We start from the raw sequence: 26937 nt of genomic DNA on the forward strand, positions 1-26937 counted from the left end.
TTAACTGCAAAAAGAAGATAAGTCCATAAAACAAGGAATGCCAAATGCAGCCTAAGTAATTGTAAAGTTAAGTAGTGTTTTAGTAAAGGAAAGATTCCAGATTTGTATCTTGTACTTTGAGCCTAGTGCCACTTTGGTCCCCGGACTTTAAAATGCGACAATTAAGTACCCAAATTTTCAAAATGTGTCAATTTAGAACATGCCGTTAAGTAGCATTTGAAAAGACACAAATGTCTTTCAAGTGTCATGATGGCCCAAATTTTCTTGAATATGAAAAAATGATTTGGGACTATTCATGTTTTATCAACATTTGAATGGTTAATGACAAAATTAGATGACACTCGAATGGCACTTGTGTCTTTTCAAATCTCACTTAACAAATATGAAATTGACACGTTTTAAAAATTCGAGTACTAAATTGTTGCATTCTAAATGCAGCCTAAAACAAGGAAAATAACTAAATTGTTGCATTCTAAAATTTAGAAACCAAAGTGACACTAAGCCCCAAAATACGCATACTAGAGGGTAAGTTCCAACTTTTTTTCATTGAATATGAATAAAGTAGAAATTATGATATAACACGACCTGATTGTCCCAAATAAAACTGCAATCAAATAAAAGATGTTGGTGATAGCTAGACGATTATATCCAGGCATATGCTTAAAAAATACAACCTCTTATAAACTTTAATTGTACTCCACAAATTCTACTAACAAAATGGCTTAGTTACGATTTTTTTTTTTTTTAACAATGGAATCCGAAAAAAAAAAAAGTGAAGTGTTAAAAAAAAAAGGTTGTAAATGTGTAAACCTATAAAGGATGTGTAAGTAAATGACCCTGAAAAAAAACGGAGAAAGTCCGTACTTCTCCGAAAAAAAAAAACACATTAACATGGTCTGTCCAGTCAAAAAGTAAAAAAAAAAAAAAAAAGATTCAGCCATCAAACCGAATTTTAAATAAAGCATACTGCTGGAATTACATTATTGATTTGCAGGTCAAATCCAAAATTACTTTTCGATCCGTGAAAAATTTTTGTTTTGAATCCAAAAGAAGCAAGTTTCATTCAATGCAATCATTTTGGATTGTTTGTACCAATTAAGAATGAAGGAACAGTAGACCATGTAGCAATATAGTTACAATTAATTAATAGAATGTTTTGTCACTCCATTGGCAGCGATATTGATGCAACTAATTAATGTAATGTTTTTGCTTATTCAATTTAAAATAAGGATCATTTAGTTAGACACCCTCCATGCCTTCACATAAATTCTAAAGCCTGTTATATAGTTTGCTTATTCCTAAAAGACATCCACTCTAGTTTGCAACTTCTTAATGCACATTTTGTTCTTGGAAACCATTTATATATTTCTTTGGAAATAGTTATTTTTCTTATTAAATATCTATAAAAAGTCTGACGTCACAAATGTTTTTAAAATCGGATTGAACGGGATCGAATGGTCGGATTAGAAAATTTGGGAACCGGTTTCATTTCAGCCCAGAATTGTTTTTTAGCCAAAAAAATCGTTGATTTGGTCACTAAACCACTGACCTGGGCAGTTAAAACGTTGATTCAGACAACGGTTTTTGACTGTTTGTTATTCTTTTGTCAAAATGGACTGTCCGTTTGGTTCGAACGGTCAGACTATTTGACTCGGGAACCAGATCCCAGTTCCCCCCTGTCCAATTCAGTGATGTCACAATGTCACCCTTTAACAAAACCCTCCCCTACATTATTTTACTCCAAAAAATAAAACATAAAAAAAGTAAAAATAAAGGAAGATAGCAGAAATAAAAATAAAAGCAAAATAGATAACAACAAAAGAAACTAATTTTTAGTCTATTTATTTTTTTATTTTCTGTTATCTTCCTTTATTTTCTTTTTTAATTTATTATTTTTTATTACTGTCTTTTATCTTATTTTTTATTTTATATTATTTAAAATTGATAATTTGGTTCTTTTCTTTTCTTTTAGATGGTGTTTGGTACTAGAGTCATTTCTCCAAGGTGCTTTTGCCATGTTAGCACCATGTAGGCATTTTACTCTCTTCCTCGCTTTTCTTGGTTGAGCATTTTCAAGCAACACCAAACACCTTGGATTTCACGAGAGCAACTTTTAGAGAAAATGCCATTTTAACATTTCTTACAGTGGAGACAATGTTTTCACCTTTCTACCTAATGTCAGCAAGGTGGCACTAAATAACAATATAAAATATACACAAAACCTTGTTTTACTTGAATTCCAAGGTGTGGTTGCTTGAGAAAATGACAATAATACCAAACATCCTGTTAATTGTTTTCATTAAACACACATTAAGGCCAAAAATATCATTTTATACTAGGAATGCTAACATAGTAGGGAGAGGTTGGATTTTGCATACCTCGTCCTCGACCCTGAAGTTAGATAACCTCGTAGCCCAATGAAGTTAGAAATCCCAACCCCATCCTGCTCTGGTAGGGAGAGGTTGGATTTTGCCCACCATGCTCTGGTCATTCTCACTTGCAAGTCTTTTTTTTTTTTAAACCTACCTAGAACTAGAGGTTTTCACGAGCTGCTCGAGCTTGTCTTGGCTCGGTTTCAATCGAGCTTCGAGCCTAATAGAGCTCGACTCGTGAGCCGAGCTCGAATATCTATCTATCTATATGTATATATAATAACATTATAGAAAATAATATATATAATTCTTAATTTTTTAAATATCAAATAAAAAATATTTTTTATAAAATATTTTTCCTCAAACTCGAGCTCGAGCTCGAGCTCGAACCTTATACAACCTTGGTGAACCGAGCTCGAGCCTCATATTATTTGGCTCGGCTTGGCTCGAATTCACCCTTACCTAGAACTATATTATATTATATAATGTAATATAATACAATATATATATATATAGTAAAATTTATTTGCACATACATACATGCATATCCCACACGTGAGAGGAATTCCTGTCCTTTTTCTTAAAACATTTAAAAGTTGAAGCCACAACGTTAACGTGGAGTCCATTAACCTTTAACGTCCTTTTACTTAATCTAATATCCCAAATCTAAAAATAAACCTTATAAAGCTCCTAAAATTACTAGGCTTTAATCTCTAGTAAGTGCAAAACCTAAAAGTTTGATGATATTCAATTCAGTCCTAAAGTTTGACTCCCTTTGATTTTACAAAAAAAAAAAATGAATAAACAAAAACAGGATTAAAAATAAGAATTTATTAAAAGGTTCATCATTTTTATGGTAGAAAAATAAGTTTTCAAAATGAAATTATGATCAAGATCCCAAATCCAATTAACCACTAGCACATTATCATCAGAATTAACCACTTTTTCCATACGTCATGTGCTAACAAACCAAACATAAAAAAAGGGGTTTTTACCATTCAGTTCACCCCTAGGTGGAGCTATTAAGGGTGGACTGAATTTTGCCTGTAGATTGATGCTAAATTTATGGGCAGAATATGGTTTATAGGGGGCTATAAATTAGATTTCTGAGGGGGACTGCAGTTCAAAAATCCCTAAAAAAAAGATCATGAAGCCCTAAAACCACTTTAATCAATAAAACATATATCAATTAAATTAATTAATTAATAAGTAAAGCTACTTACTCCACTTGGAATAACAAATGCTACGTGTAGTTAATGACAGTAGTGAGAATCATGACAGAGAAAGTAGTTCTACCATTTAGTGATAATCCATGACAGAGAAAACCAAGAGTGGAAGTACAGAACTGTAACATAAAGTCGTAACCAGAATTCGTATTTTAATATTCTGATTACATGAACTCTAATATGTAAATAGGGATGGCAATGGGGCAGGTTTGGAATTCTCCGTCCCTGTCTTCGATCTTTGTCAGGGATAAAAGTTGTCCTTCATTGCTGATTTTCGATGGGGACGGGTTTTCTGTGAATCCGAATCTCCAAATTTTTTAGTTAATAGTATTTTAAAAAAAAGTAAATTTACTTAAATTAGATAATTTTTTTTAAAATAAAAGTAATGTTTTAAATATGTTTTGATATATATAAATAATATCGTATATAATAACATATATTCAATAAAAATAATATTTACTATATAATCGAGGTCAAGTTGGGGTGGAGACCTCAATCCCCATCCCCGACCCTAACCCTGATCGGGGAAACCTATTAATCCTCGTCCCCATCCCTGACCCTGACCCGATCAGGAAAACTTATTAATCCTCGTCCCCATCCTTGACCCCATCGAGTCGAAGAAGTCAGATCTCTGTTGGGGACGGAGAAAATTGCCATCCCTATATGCAAATACCAAAAAACTCTAATATGAATAAAGAAAAAACAAGAGAAAGATCTCACCGATCACCAATAGAATTGCTTTTTAGATTTATTTTTGTATCTTCTCCGTGAGGTGTTTGTGCCGGAACAAGGATATAAGATGGGAGAGAAATGATAGAAGAAAGGATGGGAAAGTTGTCTGATTGGGTTAGATTTCAATTTTGAAGGTTTTTCCTTTTTTTTTTTCTTATTATTAGAAATAGAATAAAAAGTAAATATTTTTAGATATAGGATATTAGATTAAGTGGAAGGACGTTAATGATAAACGGACTCCTTGTTAACGTTACTGGACCACACTCAATGTTATATGTAATTGGGAGGCTTTAACTTTTAAATGTTTTTAAGAAAGATGACAGATGTCACAAGGCAACAGGAATTACTGTCATCAGTGAAAAACAACAATAAATAAAACAGTTACCAAGTAAAGAGATATCTAGTAAAGGGTTTGATAATACCGAAAAAACTTACAGCCATTCAACTGGTTTCAACCGGACTTCAAAAAAAAAAACTGGTTTCAACCGGTATCATAAAAAATATGACCAATCAGGGGGTATTCGTCAAAATTCATCGAGGATAGTTTTATTGATCAATGCTCTTCCAATACTATGGCTTTCCCGGTATCATAGATTTTTCCCTTGATAAAACATAAAGGTAGACCCCTATAGAGTGTCTTATTAAATGACCCTTTAAATAATTCTTGGCCCTATCACCAACAATTCAATGGTTAAGATTATATGGTAATTATACTTCTATCAATTAGAATAGTCCGCGTTACCTCCTTACATTTCCATGATGAAAGAGTATATTAAGAATGACTTGTTTGGTTTAGTTTTCTTGCACGATGAGAAAGTTAGGGTTGTCTAGTTGTTTATATGTCGTTGTCGTATCATCTCTCTCTCTTTTTTTTTTTTTTTTCTACTAAAAAATAACTGATTTTGCCGGAAAACTGGTACATTAGTACGCTTATTGTGTCCATGAACTTCAATGCTAACAAGTCACAAGTCAAGTAGAGCATTAATGTCTAATTAATAGCTTTTAATTATTTGTCTAAATTAAGGAACTGTGCCTTTTCTCACTTTCTCTCCCTCTCTTTCTCTCTTTCTGCATGAGACAAAATTGTGTTAGGTTTGTTCTTTGACGTTACGGTTGCAATTATTAATGTCGTCTCCTGCTAGAGTAAACCAACTCAACGAATTGAGTAACGCTGAAGTTTGGGAATGAATTCTTCCGACACCAAACATTTGGCTCAGTTTGTAAGAAAGTGAAGAGGAAGTGAAATGAAGTAAAATCCCCAGTCCCCACTCTATAAAAAACTTGCAAAATTTTTATCTACTTTAGATTTGCACTACACACAGGGGGCCATGAATTTATTTGAAATTAATTAATTCAACCAAACATGATGGAGGAAGAGAATGAGATGAAACTTATAAAAGAAAAGATATATAGAGCACCAAGCAAATGAAAAAACAATAATTAATATGATTTCCTTTTTTGTATTACACATTACGCATTAGAAGGGGATTTATGGATGGGTCCATGGGGACAGAGCAGCTAGGGACTAGGGTGCATTGAGGATTGAGGTGCATTCATCTTTACGACGTAAAGCCTACAGTTATGTAGGTTTTATTCTGTGCATCCATATCAGAAGGGGCGCCAAGTGGCTATCTCAGATTCCCAGCTACAGGGTGAAAATCTCTTTTGTTGCTGAAAAATGACAAGAGAGATAAAAATATAAAATAAATTATAATGTTGCACTGAGATCAAAAGTGGAATATCAATGTGTGTATTTATGTTTCCAGAAGGTAGAAATAATTGTTTTTCTGTTCTACATGTAATTCAGAGACACCAACTTCAAGTCTCAGTTTGGAGGAATAATACAAATACAAATATGTACGGTATAATTAAAACCTTGTATATGGTTTTTTTAAACTTTGTATTTACTCTTTCTAATGAAGTGTAAATGCATGTATATATAATATCTAAATGTTTGAGAGTATGTTATTTAGGGACCCCAGATATAACAGCTCAGCTCAGAGCACAAGATATGAATGAGTTTGTATTTGTCCACCCTTCAAGCATGCGAAATAACATATTAAGTCTCAATTTGGAAAGAATACAAATGCAAATATGTAAAGTATAAATATATATAAAAAATCAAACAAAATATAAGATTTTGTACTTTATATATTTATATTTGTACTTCTTTCAAATGTAGCATAAGGCTTAGTTTGAGAGGAATACACTCAGTTTGGAAGAAGTACAAATACAAATATATACAGTACAAATATATCTAAAATAATACAAATTAGAAGGTTTTATACTCTACAAATTTATATTTATACTCCTTCCAAATTGAGCTTAAAAAACAACCACCTAGGGCACCAGCTAAACTAAAGATTTTAGGTTAAATGATTACTTGAAAGGGCATATTATCAAAAAGACACATAAAAACATGCATGAAAATAAATTTTTGGGTAAAATATAAAAACCTCCCGAGTTTTTTGACAATCTTATAAACCTCCCCTATGTTTTGATTTTAACAGAATCCTCCCCTATAGTTTTGAAAAAAGCTATAAATACCTCCCTTCCATTAAAGTTCCGTTAACTTAAAAGAAAAATTTATTAAAATACCCTTAAATACTACCAACTATCATCCTCCTCTTTATGAGATGTATACTTTTACATCAAGTTCAACAAGAACAAAACAAGCTTCTCTTTGAAACAAAAACATCTCCACAAATTCACTGGCAACATTCTCGTAGGTTTCAGCAAGATTTCAACAGGCAGTTGATAATCTTAATTTAGATTCCATGTTTGATTTCTCTAGTTTGTCAAGATTTTTGCTCTTGGGGATCAATCCGTGTGGAAGGCAATGTCTTTGACTTTGTTCATGTTAAATTTAATAAAACAATCCAGGTAAGATTAAGAGAAATAGGTTGGCGCTTAATACTTAATAGAACTTTGAATTTTTTTTCTGTTTTATGATTTGAGATCGTGTTAGGAATTTCTTTGAACACTTGGAGTACTGTCACACACATCGTAAGAACGCATTATAAAGATGAGTTCAGTACGGTTGAAGCCTTTTGGGTAGATTAAATAGTTCCGAAAAATAGTTGTTAAATTACTTAAATAGTAAAAAGAATTGCTTAAAACCATTTAACAGGCATCTCCACGGAGTCTCTAGATTGTGGTTCCTATTTGTCTATCACCTGAAAAAAAAAAACCAGAAAATGAAAAGAAAAAAATAGGAAAGGAATAGAATGAAGAAGAAAGAAAGAGAAGAAGAATAAAAGAGACGGAAAAGTAAGAAAATGTGAAAAATAAATAAAATAGAGCAAAAGGATAAAAAAATGAATGACAATTGATTAGCTCAATTGAGACAAAGAAGTGGAAAAAACAGGGGTAGGAGATTAATTTGCTTCGGTTATCTCTTTAAAGGTAAATGTGGTATTTTAAGAAAATTAATATATTACATTAGGGTTTTCGGCCAGAAAAACTAATAAGAGGAAGGTATATGCACCATTTTTCAAAACAATAAGGGAGGATTCTGTTCATATCAAAACACAGGAGAGGTTTATAAGATTGTCAGAAAACTCATGAGGTTTTTGTATTTTACCCTAAACTTTTTTGTATCCGGCTTGAGTTTTAGTTGGATTTTCAGGATAGCTAGCGAAAGGCTTAAGAATACCCAAGTTGATCTGGAGTCAGGCCTGACTCTTTTATGTCCAGCCCTGGTCAATGGCCTACATATCCAATTACAGCCCATGACAAAGTTGGTTGGGCCAACCCATTTTCCAATTGGGCCTGCTTAAGTTGTAACTCTATGGTCACTAATGATTATTTTTTATCTAGTTGACATGTATATTTCTCCCACGTGGGTATATATTCAGCCAACACAACTGTCGAGAAAAATTAAATACAGAACGAAGAAGAATCCTCTGCATGGAAAGCATTGCCCACCTGTTCAAACTTCAATCTACAAAGAGAAAATGTGTCAGCTAGGGGTGGCAATTTTCAACCCAATCCGTGAATCCGCCTAACCCACCCATTTATTAACGGATTGGGTTATATCCTTTTATGTTGGGTCAGTAACGGGTTGGTTAACCAAATAAAATGAGAATTAACGGATTCGGTGGATTGAGTTATAGGTATCCATTAACGGATTTTTTTTTTCTTTTTCTTTCTTCTCTTTTGCTTCTTCGTCGTTCACCTCTCTCTCTCTCCTCTTTGAACCCTAATCCATATTTGAAGATCTGTGATTTTCTAACCGTACCTCTCTCTCTCCTCTCTAAACCCTAATCCATGATTGAAGATCTTAACGAGTGATTTTCTAACCCTCTCTCTCTCTTCCCCTCCCCCCCCCCCAAATCCAAACCCTAAGTGATACTAACTCAACGATGACACAGAGCTCATTCATTTATTTCTGTTATGCTCTGTTTCACATTTTATAGCTTCATTCAGTTGCAACAATATGGATGAGGGAGTGTAGACTTTACCGCAGTTTATCAAAAGCAAAAGGGGGTCCAAACAGAGTGTGATGTGCGCTAATAAAAGAAGATAGTCATTTTCAATGGTGCTAATAAAATTCAGATGACCAGAGCCCATCGTTTCTCTATGAATATCTCATAGTCCCTTTCTAAATGTAGCAGAAGTTCAACCTTTCTATAATTTCTATTTAATAATGTTTATACTTTCTTATAATTTTGTTATGTTTTTTGCAATTTTTATATTTTATGAAATTTATATACATATTTCTGTAATTTCCTTTTTTCTTTGTTTTTCTGTAATTTTTGTTATATTTTCTTTTGCAACTTCTATTATCTGTTGTGTTGAAATGTTTTGCAGTAAATTTTGTTATTTTTATACATTTCTTTGTTTCCTCTATAACTTTTGTTTTTTTTTCTTTTTGCAATTTATGTTATTTTAGTGGGTTTCTATATTTTTTGTAATTTTTATAATTTTCTTCATTTTCATGTTTCTGCAATTTATGTTTTCTGGTTTTTCTTTGTTTTTTTGGCAATTTATATTGATTTTCTTCATTTTTTTTTGTAATTCTGGCTATATTTCTTGCGATTTTAATTATCTTCCATATTTATATTTCTCCTGATTTTTTTTGCATGTTCTATGTTTTCTAATTTCTGTATTTTCTACAATTTATACTTGTGCTGTTTAATAAGTAAAAGAGTCATGGGTTGGATCGATTGGATTAAGGCGGGTTTGGGTTCAATCCAATCCATTTAATTACACAAATGGGTCATTAATGGGTTGACAGGTTAGATGGGTTGGATTGAAGTGTAACCCAAACCCAACCCATCCAAACCTGCCCGATTGCCACTCCTATTCTAAGTCCACATCAGACGATCTTTTCCATATACTGGTCTAAGTCCACGTGGACATTTTTATCAAATCTTGGACAGAATAATGCCGTCGAATAACATCTTCAGACAGGGATTTCGGCCTGAGATTTGCCCCATGAACACCGGTTTTTAAAGAAAATGTGGGATCTTCGATGGGCCTTCGGGCAAACAGATTTTGTTTTGTTTTCTTCTTTTATATTTTATTATTATTATTATTATTATTATTATTATTATTATTATTATTATTATTATTATTATTATTATTATTATTATTATTATTCCTTTTTAGAGGCCAAAGCCTACTTCCATTCATTCAACAATCAATGTCTCGATACAAGACTACAAGAGATGATCCTCAATAAGAGGTTGATCAATAGATCCGGGAAGATGAACACCATTAATGAAGTGGGTGGGTTGCCCAAGACCAAGAGAGAAACGGGCTAGCTAGAACATGAGCGCAACATTATTAGCATCCCAGCCCACATGGTGAATTCAAGGAACATTCTCAAGCGTTTGAGAATGTGGGAGACAAGAGTCTTCTAACAGGATTTGAATGATGTCTGTTGTAATCTATATTTGTATGCAAAATCGCACGAGTTGGAGACAAAATTGCAGACCCAATTCAACTGCTTGTCACGAGTTGGACATAATTCTTGACCTTGTAGATCTCCTGGGTAGGACTGGTTTAATTCTTTAGCCTCTCTCTCTCTCTCTCTGACTATTAATATACACATATTTCTATAAAAGGACTATCTGATTATCATTCTGATTCAAGAATTTTCCATTAGCCTTTTGTTTACAGTTACAGCAGCCCCACCCCAACCATTTTAACTTCTTGTTATCAGGATTAGGAAGACTTTTTCGTCTTGTGTAGACAATGAAAATTTATATAGAAAAAGAAGTGTTGGGGAAAATTAATCAAGAAAATATCATCAAGTTAAAAAAGAAATGAAAAACTAGATAAAGAGCTTTTCTGTCCATGATCTTAATTAAATTAAACTGCATGGATTATACTACTGTTACTCTTGCTCAAATCTGACCCACTGACAGGAGGATTTGCATGGAAGGCCGACTGCCTGGATGGAGCTCCTCTCAATTTTAAGGTGAGTGGCGAGGGTTCTATTCGACCAGCAGCAGCCTCTCCTAGACTAAGTGTAGATAACCCCACCACTTCATCTACATTGAAAGGATCCTTGGAAAGTATTGGGGTTGGCTTTAGAACCTGATGGTGATGGGAAGTCTCCCCTACATTAATCTCTTCTCCAGCAGGGGCCAGACCTGATGGCCAGAACGGGAATGGAATGGGTAGGTATGTTGTGAAATGCCCTGGAACCATTGCTGCAAAATTTTCAACTTTTACGCTTTCATCAGCTTTGACAGTCTCATCGGGAATGGCTTCCATAAGTTCACTTTCCTGGTCAAGTGAGAGATGCAACGTAGGCAATGAGTTCACATTCTCGCTCTCCCTGGCCTGAGAAGAATGGTGCACTAACTGCTCTTCTGGTGCAGGTGCCCTATCTATAGACTGAAAATTCGAAATAAAAAGAGAAGCTACACATTTATTTCTATGTACTTGTTTCGAATGCAAGATATTTTTGTGAATTCTGCCTAAAACAGTGTGAAAGAGTTATAAACATAACAACAGTAGAATGAAGAACTAGACAAACCATATCTGGGACCATATCGAATAGGCTTGAGCGCCTCTTTCTCCGGGTTGCATTACTCTGTCGAATGAAGTACTTCTGGGCATGGCTGGCTACCTGAGTTGGAGTCCTTGATATTACAAAATTGCGTGCAATTCCACGCCAGTCTCCCTTCCCCAACTTCTGCAGGCCCATTAAGAACAGCCGGTGCTCTTCTTCAGTCCATGGGACCCCTGAAGACCAAACCAGAAGCCTATTCATTACTCTGAACAAGATGATAATAACCCTTATACAACCATATCCATCCCATGTGACAAAGGATTAGGAACATTTAATAACACCAGCAACAGCTCAACAGTTCACCCCAGATGATTTATTTGGCTAGTTGTTTACCAAATCCAGCATTTATCATGAAATTGTTTTTCAAGGGTTTCACATATAAACTGTTTTGGAGACTGGTTAATGGTCTAAACTATTCACCCACAATCCGCATTGACTCTCTAATTGGACAATGCCATTGCAAGTGTCTCTAGCTCCCCACTCCACACCAAATAAAACCCCTCATTCAGAAATTAATTCCTTTCTACTCCAAACTGAATCTCAAGGTTGGAAAACTATAGCCTTGGCTTTGCACACAAGTCTGTTTGTGTGATGACTTGAATTTAACAATGAATAAGCATTTACTAGGATAAGCATTATAGAAATTTGGAGTATAACAAAGAGGGAAAACAACATAATGTGCTGACTCATCCATAACATCTTCACTGGAATGATTGGGGATTATCTCCTGATCTCAGTGACTAATGTCCCTTAATTATTGACTGTTATAACCATATCATCTAATAGGCACATATTGCCTCTGTTGAGAGGGGAGAAGAGGATCAAATCTATGGTTGTCACAGTTGAGATTGATTTAGATGATAAGATTCAGTAGTTGCTAAGAGATCTTCACTTTCTATTGGCAGAAGATGACCTAATTTGACACCAATTTGACTGTTGCCTCTTGGATCTTTGGCTTCTTCTGAGAAAAAAAAATTTAGCTAATGCCAATGAGCCTAACAAAGTTTGAAGACTAAAATCAAAGGGATTCATGTTTCTTGATAAGAATTCAAGTGCCTAATCGACTTCAAACTTGTGATCTAACCCAATAAGATTCGGATACTTCATCCAAACAAAAAAGAGACACTCTTTGTTATAATCTGAAAGGTTCTTAGGCTATGTTTTAGCACTTTTTAGGCCAACAGAATCACAGTGCCTATTGACATGGTTAAATCCATATTTGGCTTGGTATTCTAGAGGAATCAAGACCAAGCTTTAACAACATAAAATTTTCGGCTTGAAATTCTTTTCCAATTGCTCAAAATAAAGTAGGGCTTTTTTTTGCATTAAAATGTTGCACGTTTGGATGTTTATAATCATCAATCAGGAAAAAGTCCAATACAGATTTGGCCGTATGGGCTGATATGGACAGTGGGATTGGGCACATGGCAAATCCAGTCGATACTCTTTCAGATAGAAGGTCCCAATTTTCCACATGATTGTTCCACAAGGCAGAATAGGCAGAGCTCCCTATTTGACCAGATTAGGATACCTTTAGAGAGAGAGGTGCATGCACATGTGTATGGTGAAAAGCATAACTTGTGAATTCTTAATAAGTCAAAAGCCTCAAAGTAAAACATAAAAAAAAAAGAAAAGAAAAGAAAAGAGAAAGAAAATAGAAAGATTACATAAGAGATCTGTGAAAGATGGTAGGAGTTGACATTGAAATTTCCAAGTTATTATTAAAATTGGAGCCAAAGCAACAAGATGCAATAATCAACAACCGACATTGTTGAAAAATCTAAATCTTAAAGGAGGCAAACAGGGACATCTATATCCTCGACCACTATCAAATGTTCCTGCAAAATTATTTCAAAGTGCAAAAAAAAAAAAAGAAAGAAAAACCTGATCCATAAAACTTGGAGAAGGGTGATATGCTCTAATTGAGGAAAATAGCAGAAGACTGAAAACGCTTTACTTGGAGGATACTAATCTATAATTTCCGTCAGTTTCCTGACTTTCTCTTAAGGTGTAATTTCATGGAGATTACTTGATAATTATCACTGTCATTTGCTTCTGTTGTTTGATGGCTAGAACTTGGAAAAATGCACAACTGTAATCTTAGGCAGATTCATGACACAGAGAAAAGGAAAAATATCAACACAAGTTTGCAAGCTTCTTTCCTAATTATAATGTTAATTGCAACAATAATATTGATTGATAAAAAATATGACAATAATGATGAATAATACCAAGTGATCCGAATAAGAATTCCCAAAATAATCTGTTGTTGTTGTTTTTGTTATTAACAAGAAGAAATCACAGAAATAATAGAAATAACAGAGACGGGAACAGAGGAAAAAAGAATGACTTATAATGGAAAAGTTAGAAAAATAAAAGAAAACAAAGGCTAAAACAAAACAGAGGAAGGTATCACCGATATAAAGAGATGAAATTTTAATAAATATTGAAACAAAACTTACTGGAAATTAAATTAAATTAGAATTTAGTAGAGACATCTGGAAGGATAACAGACAGAATCCCTGAACGTACCAAATATCGGGTAAATAGAAATATTAACGAACAGTTACAGGCTCATTAAAGACTTCTGTTAACGCACCATTGCATAAGAAATGAAGAAATGTGAAAAGAAAAAAAAAATATCACAACTAAGAAAGCATTTTTTTTTTTCTCAAGGACTGTAGGAATCAGGTACCAATCAGATCAAAATGAAAGGTGGTAGCGTATTATCAAAATAAAGAAGACCCTCATCCCCACATAATGAAGGATACATATTGAAGAAAGACATAATCAAAATCTCAACTTTACCCAAAGTCCAAACAAAGTTCCTTGCTTAGATCCAACTGGATAAAAAATAGAAGATCAGAACAAGAAACTGAGAAAGAGAAGATGTCCAAAACAATGAAATAATACTGGAATCCGGGCATAATTCTGTCAATCGAAAAAGAAAATGTTACCCTTCTTCCTCTCGCCTCGACAATTGGAAGAACAAGAGGCGTGAGCAGGATCATCAGAGACGTAACCTTCAGCAACGGGCGTTTGATCTCGAAGAGGATCAGAAGAAGGAGAAGCAGAGTTGGGTGATGCAGCAGCAGAGGAGGAGGAATAAAAGTAAGAAGAGGAGAGATTGCCCATACTGGCACTCTTCTTTATAGACCCATCTGTCAGTCGAACACCGAACAACTTGACTCCTCCTCTCGTTGGGCACGTCCGCGAGTTGTGCCCGTTGTTGCTACAATGAGAGCACCGCCGAGTCATTGCCACCTCGCTATGCCAAGATCACTCCTCTTCGCTGTTCTCTCTCACCGGACTCAGCCCTTCAGCAGTGCGTCACTCGGAGAACGATGAACGAAGAGACAAATTAGTTGCGCAGTGCGACAGAGAGATCAGAGGCTGAGAGGAATATAGAGGAAAGAAGAAAGATATACATAAGTTGTTGTCGAGAGAAGAGAAACTAAAGGAGATGGTTGCATGTGTGTGTTTTATGTTTGTTTTTCGTTTTCGTTTCCCTTTTTAGTTTTTTTATGTTTATATATATCTGGGGAAGGGAATGTGTGTACTTTAAGACTTCTTTGTTGGATTAATTACGGAATTGGTCAGACTCCCTTTGGTCTCCCGTTTTTTATCCAAAATGACAGGACTACCGACTAACCTAGACTAGACATAATTGGCAAACTCCGGATAGGAGGTCCGAACCCTTATCGACATTGTTTTTTGTCATGACTCATGAGCCCAAGGGAATCTATTATCCTTTCTATCAATAATATCGTCTGTCCCCAAGGGATAGAAAATTTCCTGTCCCACCCAATAGAATTTGAACACGTTATATACTCTTTTTTCACTTGAAATTACTGGCGTCTAGACTTTTAAGTCTAGAATCCAAAACTCATTTTGATTTCATTAACCCACCCCACCCACCCCTCCCTCATTCATCATTCGTTTCCTCTGTCTTACCCTCTTCTTTCTTTCTCTCTGCTGCTCGTCCTCTTCCTCTACTTCTCTCGTTCGACCGTCACTACTGCAATCAGAATGGAAAAATGGAGCCATCATCAGTGGCATTACCTCAAGTGCTCAAGTTTTCGAAGGTTATAATATCACATGCTCAATTCCATGTCGCATTCCTTAGCACCAAACACATCCATCACCGTCTCCTTCGCTTTATCAACCTCAACTCCCACACACTTCGCCCGTTGGCCCGGATTCCACTTTGCAACCATCCCAGGTCTTCCTTTTGATCACCCCCACTCAGGTCCACACCTCATGGAATTGTTCGGCTCCTTAAAATAACGTCCGGCCGCCTGTGACATGCATCATAAGAAGATGGGATCATGCCATTCACCATTGATGTGGCTCAAGAGCTTAACATACCAACTATAGTTTTTCATAGAGTCAACGCTTGCAGATTATATTTTTCGTTTTCTTTGGGACAATGTTTAGTAAGGGAGATGGGTATTGGTCAGGATTGACAGTCGCCGTCGGCATGGCTGGGGGAGAGAAGCAATGTTTAAGGTTGCGAATGTTAAGTCACAAGGGACAGTTTTAGGGACCGTCTATGGAGTCTTGAGTTGCTTCATCTTCCAGAGGTTCGAAGATATTAGGTTTCTCTCCCTTCTCCCATTGATCATCTTTACCAGTTTTTTAGGACGGAATTGGATGTATGATCAAGCCGGGGGCATTTCAGCTGTAATCACTGCATTAATTATATTGGAACGGAAGAATTACAGTCCTCTAAGTGCATTCGCCATTGTAAGAATTATGAAAATCTTTATTGGATTATCATGCTCAATCATGGTAAAGCTTTTCTTGAAACCCACAGGAGCTGCTACTCTAGCTAAAGTTGAACTTTGTTGGAATCTAGAGACACTTAACGACTGTATCCAATGCACAAATTTTTTTCCAGCCACACAAATGACAATTACCCTTGTTTATAGCAGTTGATGGGAATGAAAGGGAGATAGAGAGGAATGAAATAAGAGGTTCGGATTCACCAAGCGCTAGGAGGCAGCCCTGCTACCAGTAAAGGTTTAGAAGTTAGAATGCAAGTGAAGAACAAGAAATGAGAGGGAGAGAGATGGAATAACCAGTTCGAGAGGAATGAACGGGAAGAAATTTGGGGTAGGTTAAGGGGGAAAATTTCACGCAAGTTAAGAGAATTTAAATTTTTGACTCCGTAAAAATTGAATTGGAATATAAATAAAGATGTGGCAGATATCTATTGGGGGGACAGAAAATTTTCTGTTCTCTGGGGACAGACGATGTAATGGTTCTACAGTTTGTTTTCAGTTTTCGTAGTTCCGTTTAAGGAAAGCTTTTATCTATCAACTTTTTGGAATTTATTGCGGAAGGACAGAAACGTCCTTTAACATACGAGGATTTGTCATTTCCGTCCCCAGGGAAAGGCAGCTGGATAATGAAATGAAGAGGTTTGGTTTGACTACAAATAAAAGGGGAAAGGGAAGGAAACGACTTGGCGACTGGATAATGAAATGAGAAATGGCGATTGGGCTATTATTAAAAGATTCCTGGAAACTCAGTCCAACTGTCCAAGTGGTATGGATTGTGGATTCCCTTAGATAAACTCATTAAACAGAAAGAATGACTGCGAAATTTCTGATAAAGCGTTAGAGACGTGTCCGAAATCACGTCTGTCCCACTCCCACTTCAGTTGACCGTGATGCGGAACGGGTCTCCAGTCTCCTCTCCTACTCGGGTCTTTTGGAGTGGAGAAGAAGCACTATAATAAGGTAAATAAAAGAAAACCTTTTGCTCTCAGATATGCATATGCTAGTCGGGTCCTTCGAGAAAAAAAAAAAAATCATAGACGACCTACGAAACAATCCCTTTCTATCGGATTTTCGTTTCAGATCCGCATCCCTGATCCAAATTCAATCAAAGTATTTTTTTATATTCATTTTGTTAATAATTTTGTTATATTTTAATAATGATATACAAACCCAAATTGTATCCGAACCGAGATTGATCTATTCAATGGATAAGATTCAGTTCAGATCCCAATATTAATATATCCAATCAAAATATCTATCTGATCTGCTTGGTGTCCATAAAGAGGATCCAAGGTGGTTTGGGGCTTGAGCTGTTTTTGTACTCTGGAGTGAACCATGAGTCCATGGCCAACGAAGGGCCTCTTACGTGATAAGAATATCCCTCCACGTGGCAAAAAAGGGTTAAGTCCTCAATCTACCTAATTGATCGATTAGGTGGTGGACATGGACATGGAGGGTATGTAGTGGCCGTGGGAAAGTGAAGAGATATTTTCCTTTGGCGCGTGTCCACTGGGTTGTGTAAGCTATGGAAAGAGACCGATGACCCTAAAATCCATTGGATGTACTCTCCACGTATCTAGCTTAGCCACGTGGAAGATAAGATGATACACGTTTACCTTTGGTAGGCCTCCAGTTTCGGTGCTATATAACTGTATACACGTTAAAGAATCTATGGAAACAAAGTAAACACGTTAGGATTGTTGATATATCCACGTCTTTATTATGTTATCCGCATCCAACAACTGCAAATGATTCTGCAACGCTGCTCGAGAGGTGTTGTCCAGCCAAACAGTTAACATTACTTGTTTTTGCTACCATACTATTGCTGTTTTTACTTACAAACTTTTTGGGTTTTAGGTTGATCAATACAAACTGTCCATCAAATTCAAAGTTTGAGGGATGCTAGCATTTTTTTTTTTTTGTTGATTTGATTCTTATGTTATGTGTGATAGTATATATTTTTCATCAATTTGTATTGATCAATTTAAACGTTTTAGAAAAAAACAGCAATAATATCAAAAACAACCATTTTTAGCTACTGATTTATCTCATCAAAACCCTTTTCAGTGAAAAATTCATTGATGGATTTAAAATTTTAGTGGACTGTTATAATTTTTTGGATGTGATAATCGATGATGTAAATGTACAATAAAATCAATATATTATTTATATCAGTTTTCAATGTAAATTTTATATTAATAACAAGTGCCTAAAAAATACAGATCATGAATGAAATTTTACACTAATCCCTATTTATACTGAAAATAAACATAGGCAAGGCAAATATGAACTAATTGTAGAATTTTACATCGATTCACATTTACACCAAAAACAAATATAGTCTCAATTAACTAAAAACATGGAGGTACAATGATGATGGAGGGAATGATCCCAACCAACCCGCCAGGCCGCTATCTTCCTTTGCCTACTTTGGTTTCCAACCAAATATGATCCACCTACAGCTCAGGATGTTCCCTTTCCAAATAGTCAAATGTTGAGTGAAGCATTTATGACCAATTCCAGACCCAACTCACATCCATCTTGTTTAATTTGTTAGTCTTAAACCATGGTTCAAAGCATTGATACGTGTAATATATATGCAAAAATTGTATACATCACAATTTAAGGGAGCAATATTCATGCTTTAAAATTGTTTCAGATTTTAAGATTTGAATCAGGCCAGGTTATCTCTAGGACGAGTATAACGTATAAATGATGGAATATGGTCCTTTTCCCCTAAATCTTAAATACTTAATATTTATGGATTGAAAAATCAATACGTTGCAATATTTCTAACCTTGTATTGAACTTTAAGACACTTTATTGATTGGTAAAATGGAGATGCCAAACGAAAGGACTGAAAGCCTAGAATGGTCACTATTGGAAGATCCTGTTTGTAGATGCCACATGACATGGGGATTTGGTAAAGGCTTGGTTGGAATGATGAGTGAACATGAAATTTTATCTCTTTGCAGTAAGAAAGTAGGTTTGGATAAAGAAATGTGGAAGCTCTATAAATTTAAGATAACTACTACTGTCTCCGCCTTTTATCAAATTATGCAGTGAATGGGATAAAATATGTTATCCATGAGTGGTGGAGTTCCAGGAATCTTTGAGACTTTATCAGAAAGAAAGAGAGAGAGAAAATGAAAAAAAAGAGGAAGGTGGATGAATGACTAGTCTTACAAGTAAATATGCTAGTGGGAGGAGAGTCCGCGTTCGTGAACCTGCGAATGAGAAAACGAAAAGTCGACCAGGCCAATGTTAATGTCCGTTTGAGCGTTAATTTGGTCTGGTCGGTTCAATCGGACGGTTTACGCGGATACGAATCGGTCTGGAACACCGACAAAAGGGCCTCATTTTTTCCATTTTGTTTCCCTTCGAGAGCTCCTTCCACCGAACCCTACCCTTCATCGGCGGCAATAGAGTTCTGGCGGTTGATCGACGGCGACAATGAAACCTCCGGCGGCAATGTTTTCTTCTCTCTTCTTCTTCTTCTCCTCTTTTCATCGTCTTCTCCGATGGTAGGCAGCGATGCCTAGCCTTTTAATTCTTCTTTTTCTTCTTCTTCTTTTTTGTTTAATTTCATCTTTGATTTTATTGTTCTGATGCAAGCTTATTGATAAAACTCTGTAATAAGATCTTTTTCGTTTTTGTTGTTTGCTGTTCTTGTCTGTAGGAAATCTCAATTTGGAAATTAAGGTCTTGCTGTTGTGATAAGTCTACAGAACATTTGGATGGATGGATGCAACCAATCAGTTCGAAAAATTCAACAAATTCAACAAATCCCTAATCTCTGAATGCTCTGTTTTCCGATATTGTTAAACCCTAAAATTTCCTTCTGATAAGCAATTGCTGCATCTACCATATGCCATATGATGCTTAGATATTCAGTCTGAATACTCTGATTCTTCTTTTCTTCTTTTTTTTTTGATATATAATCAGGTTTAGGACCGTATACTAGCACCGGATGTAATTCGCTCTTTCTGTTTCTGGAGTGGAGTCCTCACTCACGCTCATCTATTACTGTGTTTCAGTACTGGTCCTACCACCCCTTCAGATTGGACCTATCATCAGAGAAGACGAAAAAGAAGAGGAGAAGAAGAAAAATGATCGCCGGCCCTACCACCGGAGTTACTTGTCGAAGAAGAAGAAGAGAAGAGGAGAAGAAGAATGCATTTCTTCCGGAGGTTTTTTTGTCGCCGTCGATAAACCGCCGGAGCTCTATCGCCGCTGATAGAGAAAGAGTTTGGTGTATGAATAGGATTCGGTGGAAGAAGCTCTCAGGAAAACAGAATCAAAGAAACTAGGCCCTTTTGTCCCAAACCGGTTCGTATCCGCGTAAACCATCCGATTGAGTCAACCAGACCACGTTAACGCTCAAACGGACATTAATGTTGGCCTGGTCGACGTATCATTCTCTCATTCGCGGGTTCACGAACGCGTGACTCGTGGGAGGAAGTGTGAATGTTGGATTTCTTTATATATTTAAGCTTTTGTTTTTTTTTTTTTCTTCGACATCTTACCCAAATCTCCACCGCTGTCTCTTTCTCTTATCTGGACTCAAGACCTTCATCAAGCCGCCCTCGTGGTCACTCTCGTTATCTCGTCAACCAACTATAAAAATTTTGATGGCTGGTGTCACTATCTTTAGTTGCCAAATATCTCCAAACCCTTTAGTTTCTTTCTTCCTATAATTAGCAAACCAATCATCTTGCCATTGGTTGTGTGATAAAGAGTGTAACGTAGCTGAAAATGCAAGCAGTTCCCACAGCCTGCATTAATTATCAGAAAAGAGGCGGTGATAGCGAGTTCGAATTGGCTCCCCACACCAACACACCTCACAGCATATCTCAGTGTGCATTGGATGCGGTGAAAGATGTTTTCAATACATGATTGGGATATACTACTGAGCTCTCCATGAAGAATTCATACAATTATGCGAATTTAGCTATGGCTGCGTCCAATTTATTGGAAAATTTTCCAAATTGAAACTGTGGCAAATTAATGTATAAAGGGATGTCAAGGGAGATGATCACTCTAACCTCTGATACTTTTAGCATCAAGTGGCTGCTTTCATACTCCAACTCATGTTCTCATGCTTATTAGCATGATATTTTACCATTGCACAAAGCAATGGATGTTATAATTACTATGTTTTAACATAGTTTATGACATTTTTAATAAAAAAAAATATAAAAAGGTGTCTGACCAGTCCAACCGCACGCTAAGGCTCATATTCAACTTGTTTGAGAAAAATTCTTTCAAATGTAATCTCCATTTTAAACTTTTTGGGTGCTTAATATTGGGCATTGCTAGATCAACATTTCCTTTATTTTGATACATGATATCATATATGAAGAATATTTGAATATACAAAGTGAGGCCCACCGACCAAGTCACGGACCTGTGCCTTCTGTTTTGAAGAAATGGCAAGTGACCATCTCAACTATTGGGTCATTGGAATATTTACACAAATAAAACAATCTTTACAAAATTTCAAAGAGACTCAATCCATATAATTCACATCCGGTGCTACTATGGATGTGGTGGTAAATCCACCTTGACTTTGACTCATTGACATACGATGAAAGATATGTAAATATAGACTTAGCAAAGTGTACCGATCATACTATTCATGGGCTGGAAGTGGGTAGGGGTGGATTCGAGCAGAATATTTGGCTATTTGAGCTCAGCTCTCAGAAATGGTGTTAGGCTCGAATTCGATTCGACCTAGAGACTTCAACTCGAGCTTGGTTCAGTTCAAAAGGTCACAAGTTTGAGTTCGGGATGGCTCAAGCTCGAATGCAAACCAAGCTTTTTCTAAAAAATAAAAATTATACATATAAAAATATTTTTTATTTTACATATAAAAAATTAAGAATTATGAAAATTATTTACTATTATACATAAAAAATAAAAAATATTATATATATATATATGTATATATGTAATAAAAATGATTTATTATATATATTTATACGCATATGTATGTATATATGATAAAAATTATTTATTTATTATACTAGGCTCACGAGGCTCACATGCCGAGCTTCACTAGGCTCGAGCTTGGCTCAATTAGCAAACGAGCTTATATATCGGGCTTGAGCTCGGCTTGAAGCTTGATTTAAACTGAGCCGAGCCAAGCTTTTTCATGAGCCAAGTTTAAATAGCTCGTGAGAAACTCGGCTCGGGGCCACCCCTAGAAGGGGGTTCATGTTGATGTACCTTTAGACAAGGTTCAAAGGCATATTGAGCCTCAAGCAACACAGGTGGCCAAAAGATGTATTGAGCTTTTGAGATTTTGTCTTTAAAGACAAAGACCATTTGGCAAGTGGCTCGGTCTATCGGGCTTTTAAAAACATGTTTAGAGGCTACTTATCACACGAAAAGACCAAAAAGCTTCATTTGAAGCATCCCAAAATTTGACATTCTCGATCTTTTTGGGTATTTCTACGCACACATCTTCTGGTTTTACCAGCCTTTGGTTACCAAACAGAAAAGGATCAACTTTTGGTCTTGCTTGTTGAAGCCCAGAAAAGACTTATATAACACCGCCTAAGGTGGTGTTTAGTAGTGCTGAATTGACTAGTGAACGTTGAAAATTTTGTTTTTTCATCACTTAGTGTTTGTTCGATTGCACTTCCAAATGGAGCCACCGAACGCTGAAAGTGCCTTGATTTTTTTTAGATTTTGAGTTACCTTTGAGCGTGTTCGGAGGTAGTGCACGAAATTCTAATTCCAATGATGCCCCTTTGAGAAACTAAAAAACCCAAAGCTACCCCCACATCTTAAATCTAGGGGTGTCAACGGTATTCGAAAACCTGATTTCGAATTCAATATTTGACATAATCGAATCGAATTCAGATAATTTGAATATCTAATCGCTCGAATTCGGATATCCTATTCTTACGGAATAGTTAATTGGATTCGAATTCTGATATGTCCTAATTCGATTCGATAAATATCCGGATTCAACCAATTATTTAATTCTTATATATAATATATAAAATATTTTATATATTTAATAACTAAATAAAATAATTAATTAATCAAATTGAATATTCGAATATTTAATCGGATTCGAATTCAGATATTGCCTGATCCGATTCGAATTCGATCCATTTACGCCCTACTTAAATCATCCCAAGCCCAAACCTAAAACCCTTTTTGCTAATTTTAATATTTTAATCACATTAGTAAAAATATTTTAAATATCTATACTTTTCTTTATTATTATTATTATTATCATTATTATTATTTATACTTATTTTTTATTATTTTTAATAATATTATATGATGTGTTCCTTGTTTTTTTAATTTTTATTACTACTATTTTATAAATATTTTATTTTTACAATTTTATTAGATTTATAAGAATTTTTTACTATTTTACATTTTTAAATTATCTTAATATTTATAAATTGCTTTATTATACTTTATATTATTTTTAATAATATTTTTACATTTTTTAATTTTTATTACCATTTTTCTTTTATACATTTTTATTATATTTATAACAATTTTTTACTAATTTATCTTTTTAAAATTATTTTTACTATTTATTATATTATGATAATTTTTATTATTATATTTATACTTTGTTAGTATATCATCATTCTTAACATTATTTTTTAAATTTTATTTATATTATGATTTGTATCGTATTTTATATTTTTATTATTTTTGTAATATTATTATATTACTTTAATAATTTCTTTTTACTTTTATTTAAAAATGACTTGAGGGTAAATTTTTAAAGTGCAAACTTTTGAAACATCACAATGCCGAACAACACCACTATATTCAGACATCTGCGAAAGTTAAAAAACAAATTTTGCATTGAATACTTTCAAAGATTTTTTGGATTTATTTTTTTAATTTTCAAACTTTAAAGTTCACGTAAGTCTATATTTACATATCGATTTGAAAAAAATCACATATATATCGGTGATTCAGAAAAATCAGATATATTGTATCGTATGATATGCACCGATAAATATGGATACTTTGAACCTTGCTTTGTAGGCTGAATTGAGACAAACCTTATCTAAACTAACCGATAAACATTTCTAGGTCATACTATCGATACCCTTAAATCCGAATGAACATAAAATCAGAAGAGAGAGATAATTGTAATTAAATTGCTTTGGATTAAGTATAAAGACAGCTTACCTATACACCCATCTTTTTCTAATTTCTAAATTCTTCTCCTATAGTCCTACGTACTTACCTAACGCACCACCTTCTAATAAATAATTATTAAGCAAAAGGCCCCATCACCCCAAAGGATTATGCAGAGTAGTGAAGTAAAGGAAGACTGCGTTTATTGCGGGGTTCATGGACAATCATCTCATCAGATGCATATATAGTTACTGATTTGCATGGGTTAAGACTTAAGAAAGAAGGAAGCTTCGCTTCAAATCAAAGAAAATTAATTCATACCTAAGTTTGGAGAAGTTTGACAAGTTGACCCGTGACCAGCTTCCTGCATGTAAACGGTGACACTAAGACCATATAATTCTCAAATGTTAACTACGGATTATTCTCAAGACTTGAATTCTCTATTTACAAGTACAAGCTTTGACCATAAAGTCTTCATCAGCTTCTCAGCGCAACCGGTCAAGTGATGAAATAACAAGGTTAATTTTCACAAAAATAAAAAACCCTTAAATTAATCATTTGTATATGTCGTGTTAAATTTTGATCTTCCTCTATAGAAGAATAGTCCATCAGACGCGACCTTTCATGTTCATCAGATAGTTCATGGTCAAAATTAAGCTTGCATTCTATGAATCATTCGATCTATGGTCTTCGATTTCTTTGTAAAACATGTCCTTAATTTTACTTTTTTTTTTTTTTCTTTTCTTTCACATGTTCAACCTCACACGGCCGGTCTACATCATCCCTGTAAACAGCCTTGCATATATAAGAATATTTCCAAATCAATAGACAATAATAGCTTACCATAATATTAATTACTTCTTATTATAAAAAAAGTTGTCAACAAAAGAAGCGTTGATCACGTGACAGAATACTTTCGACGAAACTACTTTTCATTAATAAAGCAAGCATGGACTCCTTTGACGTCCAAATGAAGTTGCCATTAAACAACCTGACTGATGGTCCAAAGACCGCAGCCCAGATATCGAACAGGATCAGCAATGCATAACGACCTTAATTTATCCATGGAAAAGTTTTGGTCCAAATTAAAACATTGCCATGTTTGGATATATAAACTTAAACTCTTTTTTAGGCAAATATGGGAATTGAAGGTAGGATGCAAATCGATCGGATCAGATTCGAATAAAAGCATATTTGAATCCATTTCGATACTATAAACCATAGACCTAATCCAATCCCAGGGTTTGATTAGACCACACAAAATATTTGATTCGAATCTGAATCTGTTAAAGGTGTCGGCTGTCCAAATTTGATCTAATCTGATTTAATTTTTAAAAAATTAATAAATTGTTAAAAAGGATAAAATATAAAAGGTTATATAAAAAATACAAATATTTTTTCAACTATTTTCATCATATTAGTAATTAAACATATGTGTTGCATGTGAGAAATTTTTCTTTATATTAATTACTTAAATTTTAGATGTATTATAGTTAAGATAGAAATTGAAAATTAACAAAAGTAACATTTATGATTAAAAATAAACTTAAATGCTTATAGCAAATAACAATTATTATTATTATTATTAAATTTTGTATTATATTTTTATTATAAATAAAAATAATTTTTATTTTAACAACCATTTTTATTTAATATGATGAATATATAACATCAGAAATGTTCTCAAATGTTTCCAACAAAATTCTGTACATTTTCATTTTTGGCATTCTATCTTTTTTTTAAATAATTATTATTCAATTATGATATCATGGGTTTCTTTGAAAAATTGGATCATTGACCCACCATTTAGATAAGAAAATAGCTTTGCTTTTGGATTAGTTTTAAATTAGGGAAAAATATAGTCGGAGCCGCCTGTACATATAAAATTAGGCTACAAGTTGGTCCATAAACCAACAAAACTCTAACAACCAACTCTACATTTCAAATTATAAAAACCCTTGCCATGTCACCGGAGGCTTATGTGGTTATTGCCAACAAAGGAGTCTTAATCCATATTGGACACAACAAAAAGATTATACCAAAATTGCCCTTTAATATTAGGTGATTGGAAAAATAAAAAGGGTTTTTAGTTTTCTCTCTCTCTCCCTCTCTATCTCTCAATCTCCCGCACACTCTCTCACTTTCACAATCATCTTTATATACTCAATGACTATGTGATTTGAAAATAAATAAAAATGGTTTTTGATTTTTGTATTTACGTTCTCTATATCAATTTCTCTCATTTTCTCTCTCTACCTATTGTTCTCCCTCAATCTCACCCGCACTTTCTCTAGTTATTTTTTTATTTTCTTACACACTTAATCATATTGTATAAAAGAACATAAGACCAACTTAGTATATTTTAAAAATCATTACACCAATTTGATAAAAATTCACAAGAAACTCTTAGCTATGAAATTTACACCAATTGGAGAATGATAGAGATTGAGGGAGAAGGAGATATTGACCAAGAGGAAGAGTAAGGGAGAAGAAAATGAGAAATTGAGGGAGAACGAGAGAGAGAGATGTTTTGATTTGGCTACAAACCAAAGCTGAAAGAGTGGGAGAGATAGAGGGAGAGGGAGATCAAGAGATGACTGTGGGAGTGAGAGAAGGGAGGGATCAAGAGACAAATGGAATGGGAAAGAAACTAAAAACTTATTTTTGGTATA

At 34.5% G+C, this 26937-nt stretch overlaps 1 protein-coding gene and 1 long non-coding RNA gene across 3 annotated transcripts; one reads left to right on the forward strand and one right to left on the reverse strand.

The window, feature by feature from the left end:
- Nucleotides 1-10389: 10389 nt before the first annotated feature.
- LOC104604492 (transcription factor MYBS3) lies at nt 10390-14870 on the reverse strand. Of its 2 annotated transcripts, none has more exons than XM_010268849.2 (3): nt 14315-14870; nt 11322-11530; nt 10390-11068 (listed from the first exon to the last, which is right to left on the reverse strand). In XM_010268849.2, the coding sequence occupies exons 1-3, from the start codon at nt 14613-14615 to the stop codon at nt 10649-10651; spliced, it is 930 nt and encodes a 309-aa protein (XP_010267151.1). In that variant the 5' UTR covers nt 14616-14870; the 3' UTR covers nt 10390-10648. The 2 variants fall into 2 exon arrangements, with proteins under 2 accessions (XP_010267151.1, XP_010267150.1); XM_010268848.2 differs by having other exon boundaries at nt 10390-11179.
- Nucleotides 14871-17673: 2803 nt separating this feature from the next.
- On the forward strand, nt 17674-21207 carry LOC104604494 (uncharacterized). Its single transcript, XR_736409.3, has 2 exons — nt 17674-19665; nt 19821-21207. It is a non-coding gene; the product is annotated as an uncharacterized LOC104604494 (long non-coding RNA).
- The last annotated feature ends 5730 nt before the right edge of the window (nt 21208-26937 follow it).

Source organism: Nelumbo nucifera, chromosome 6 (genome assembly GCF_055504915.1).
Source record: "Nelumbo nucifera cultivar China Antique chromosome 6, China Antique-T2T, whole genome shotgun sequence".
In the NCBI taxonomy this organism is placed as follows: domain Eukaryota; kingdom Viridiplantae; phylum Streptophyta; class Magnoliopsida; order Proteales; family Nelumbonaceae; genus Nelumbo; species Nelumbo nucifera.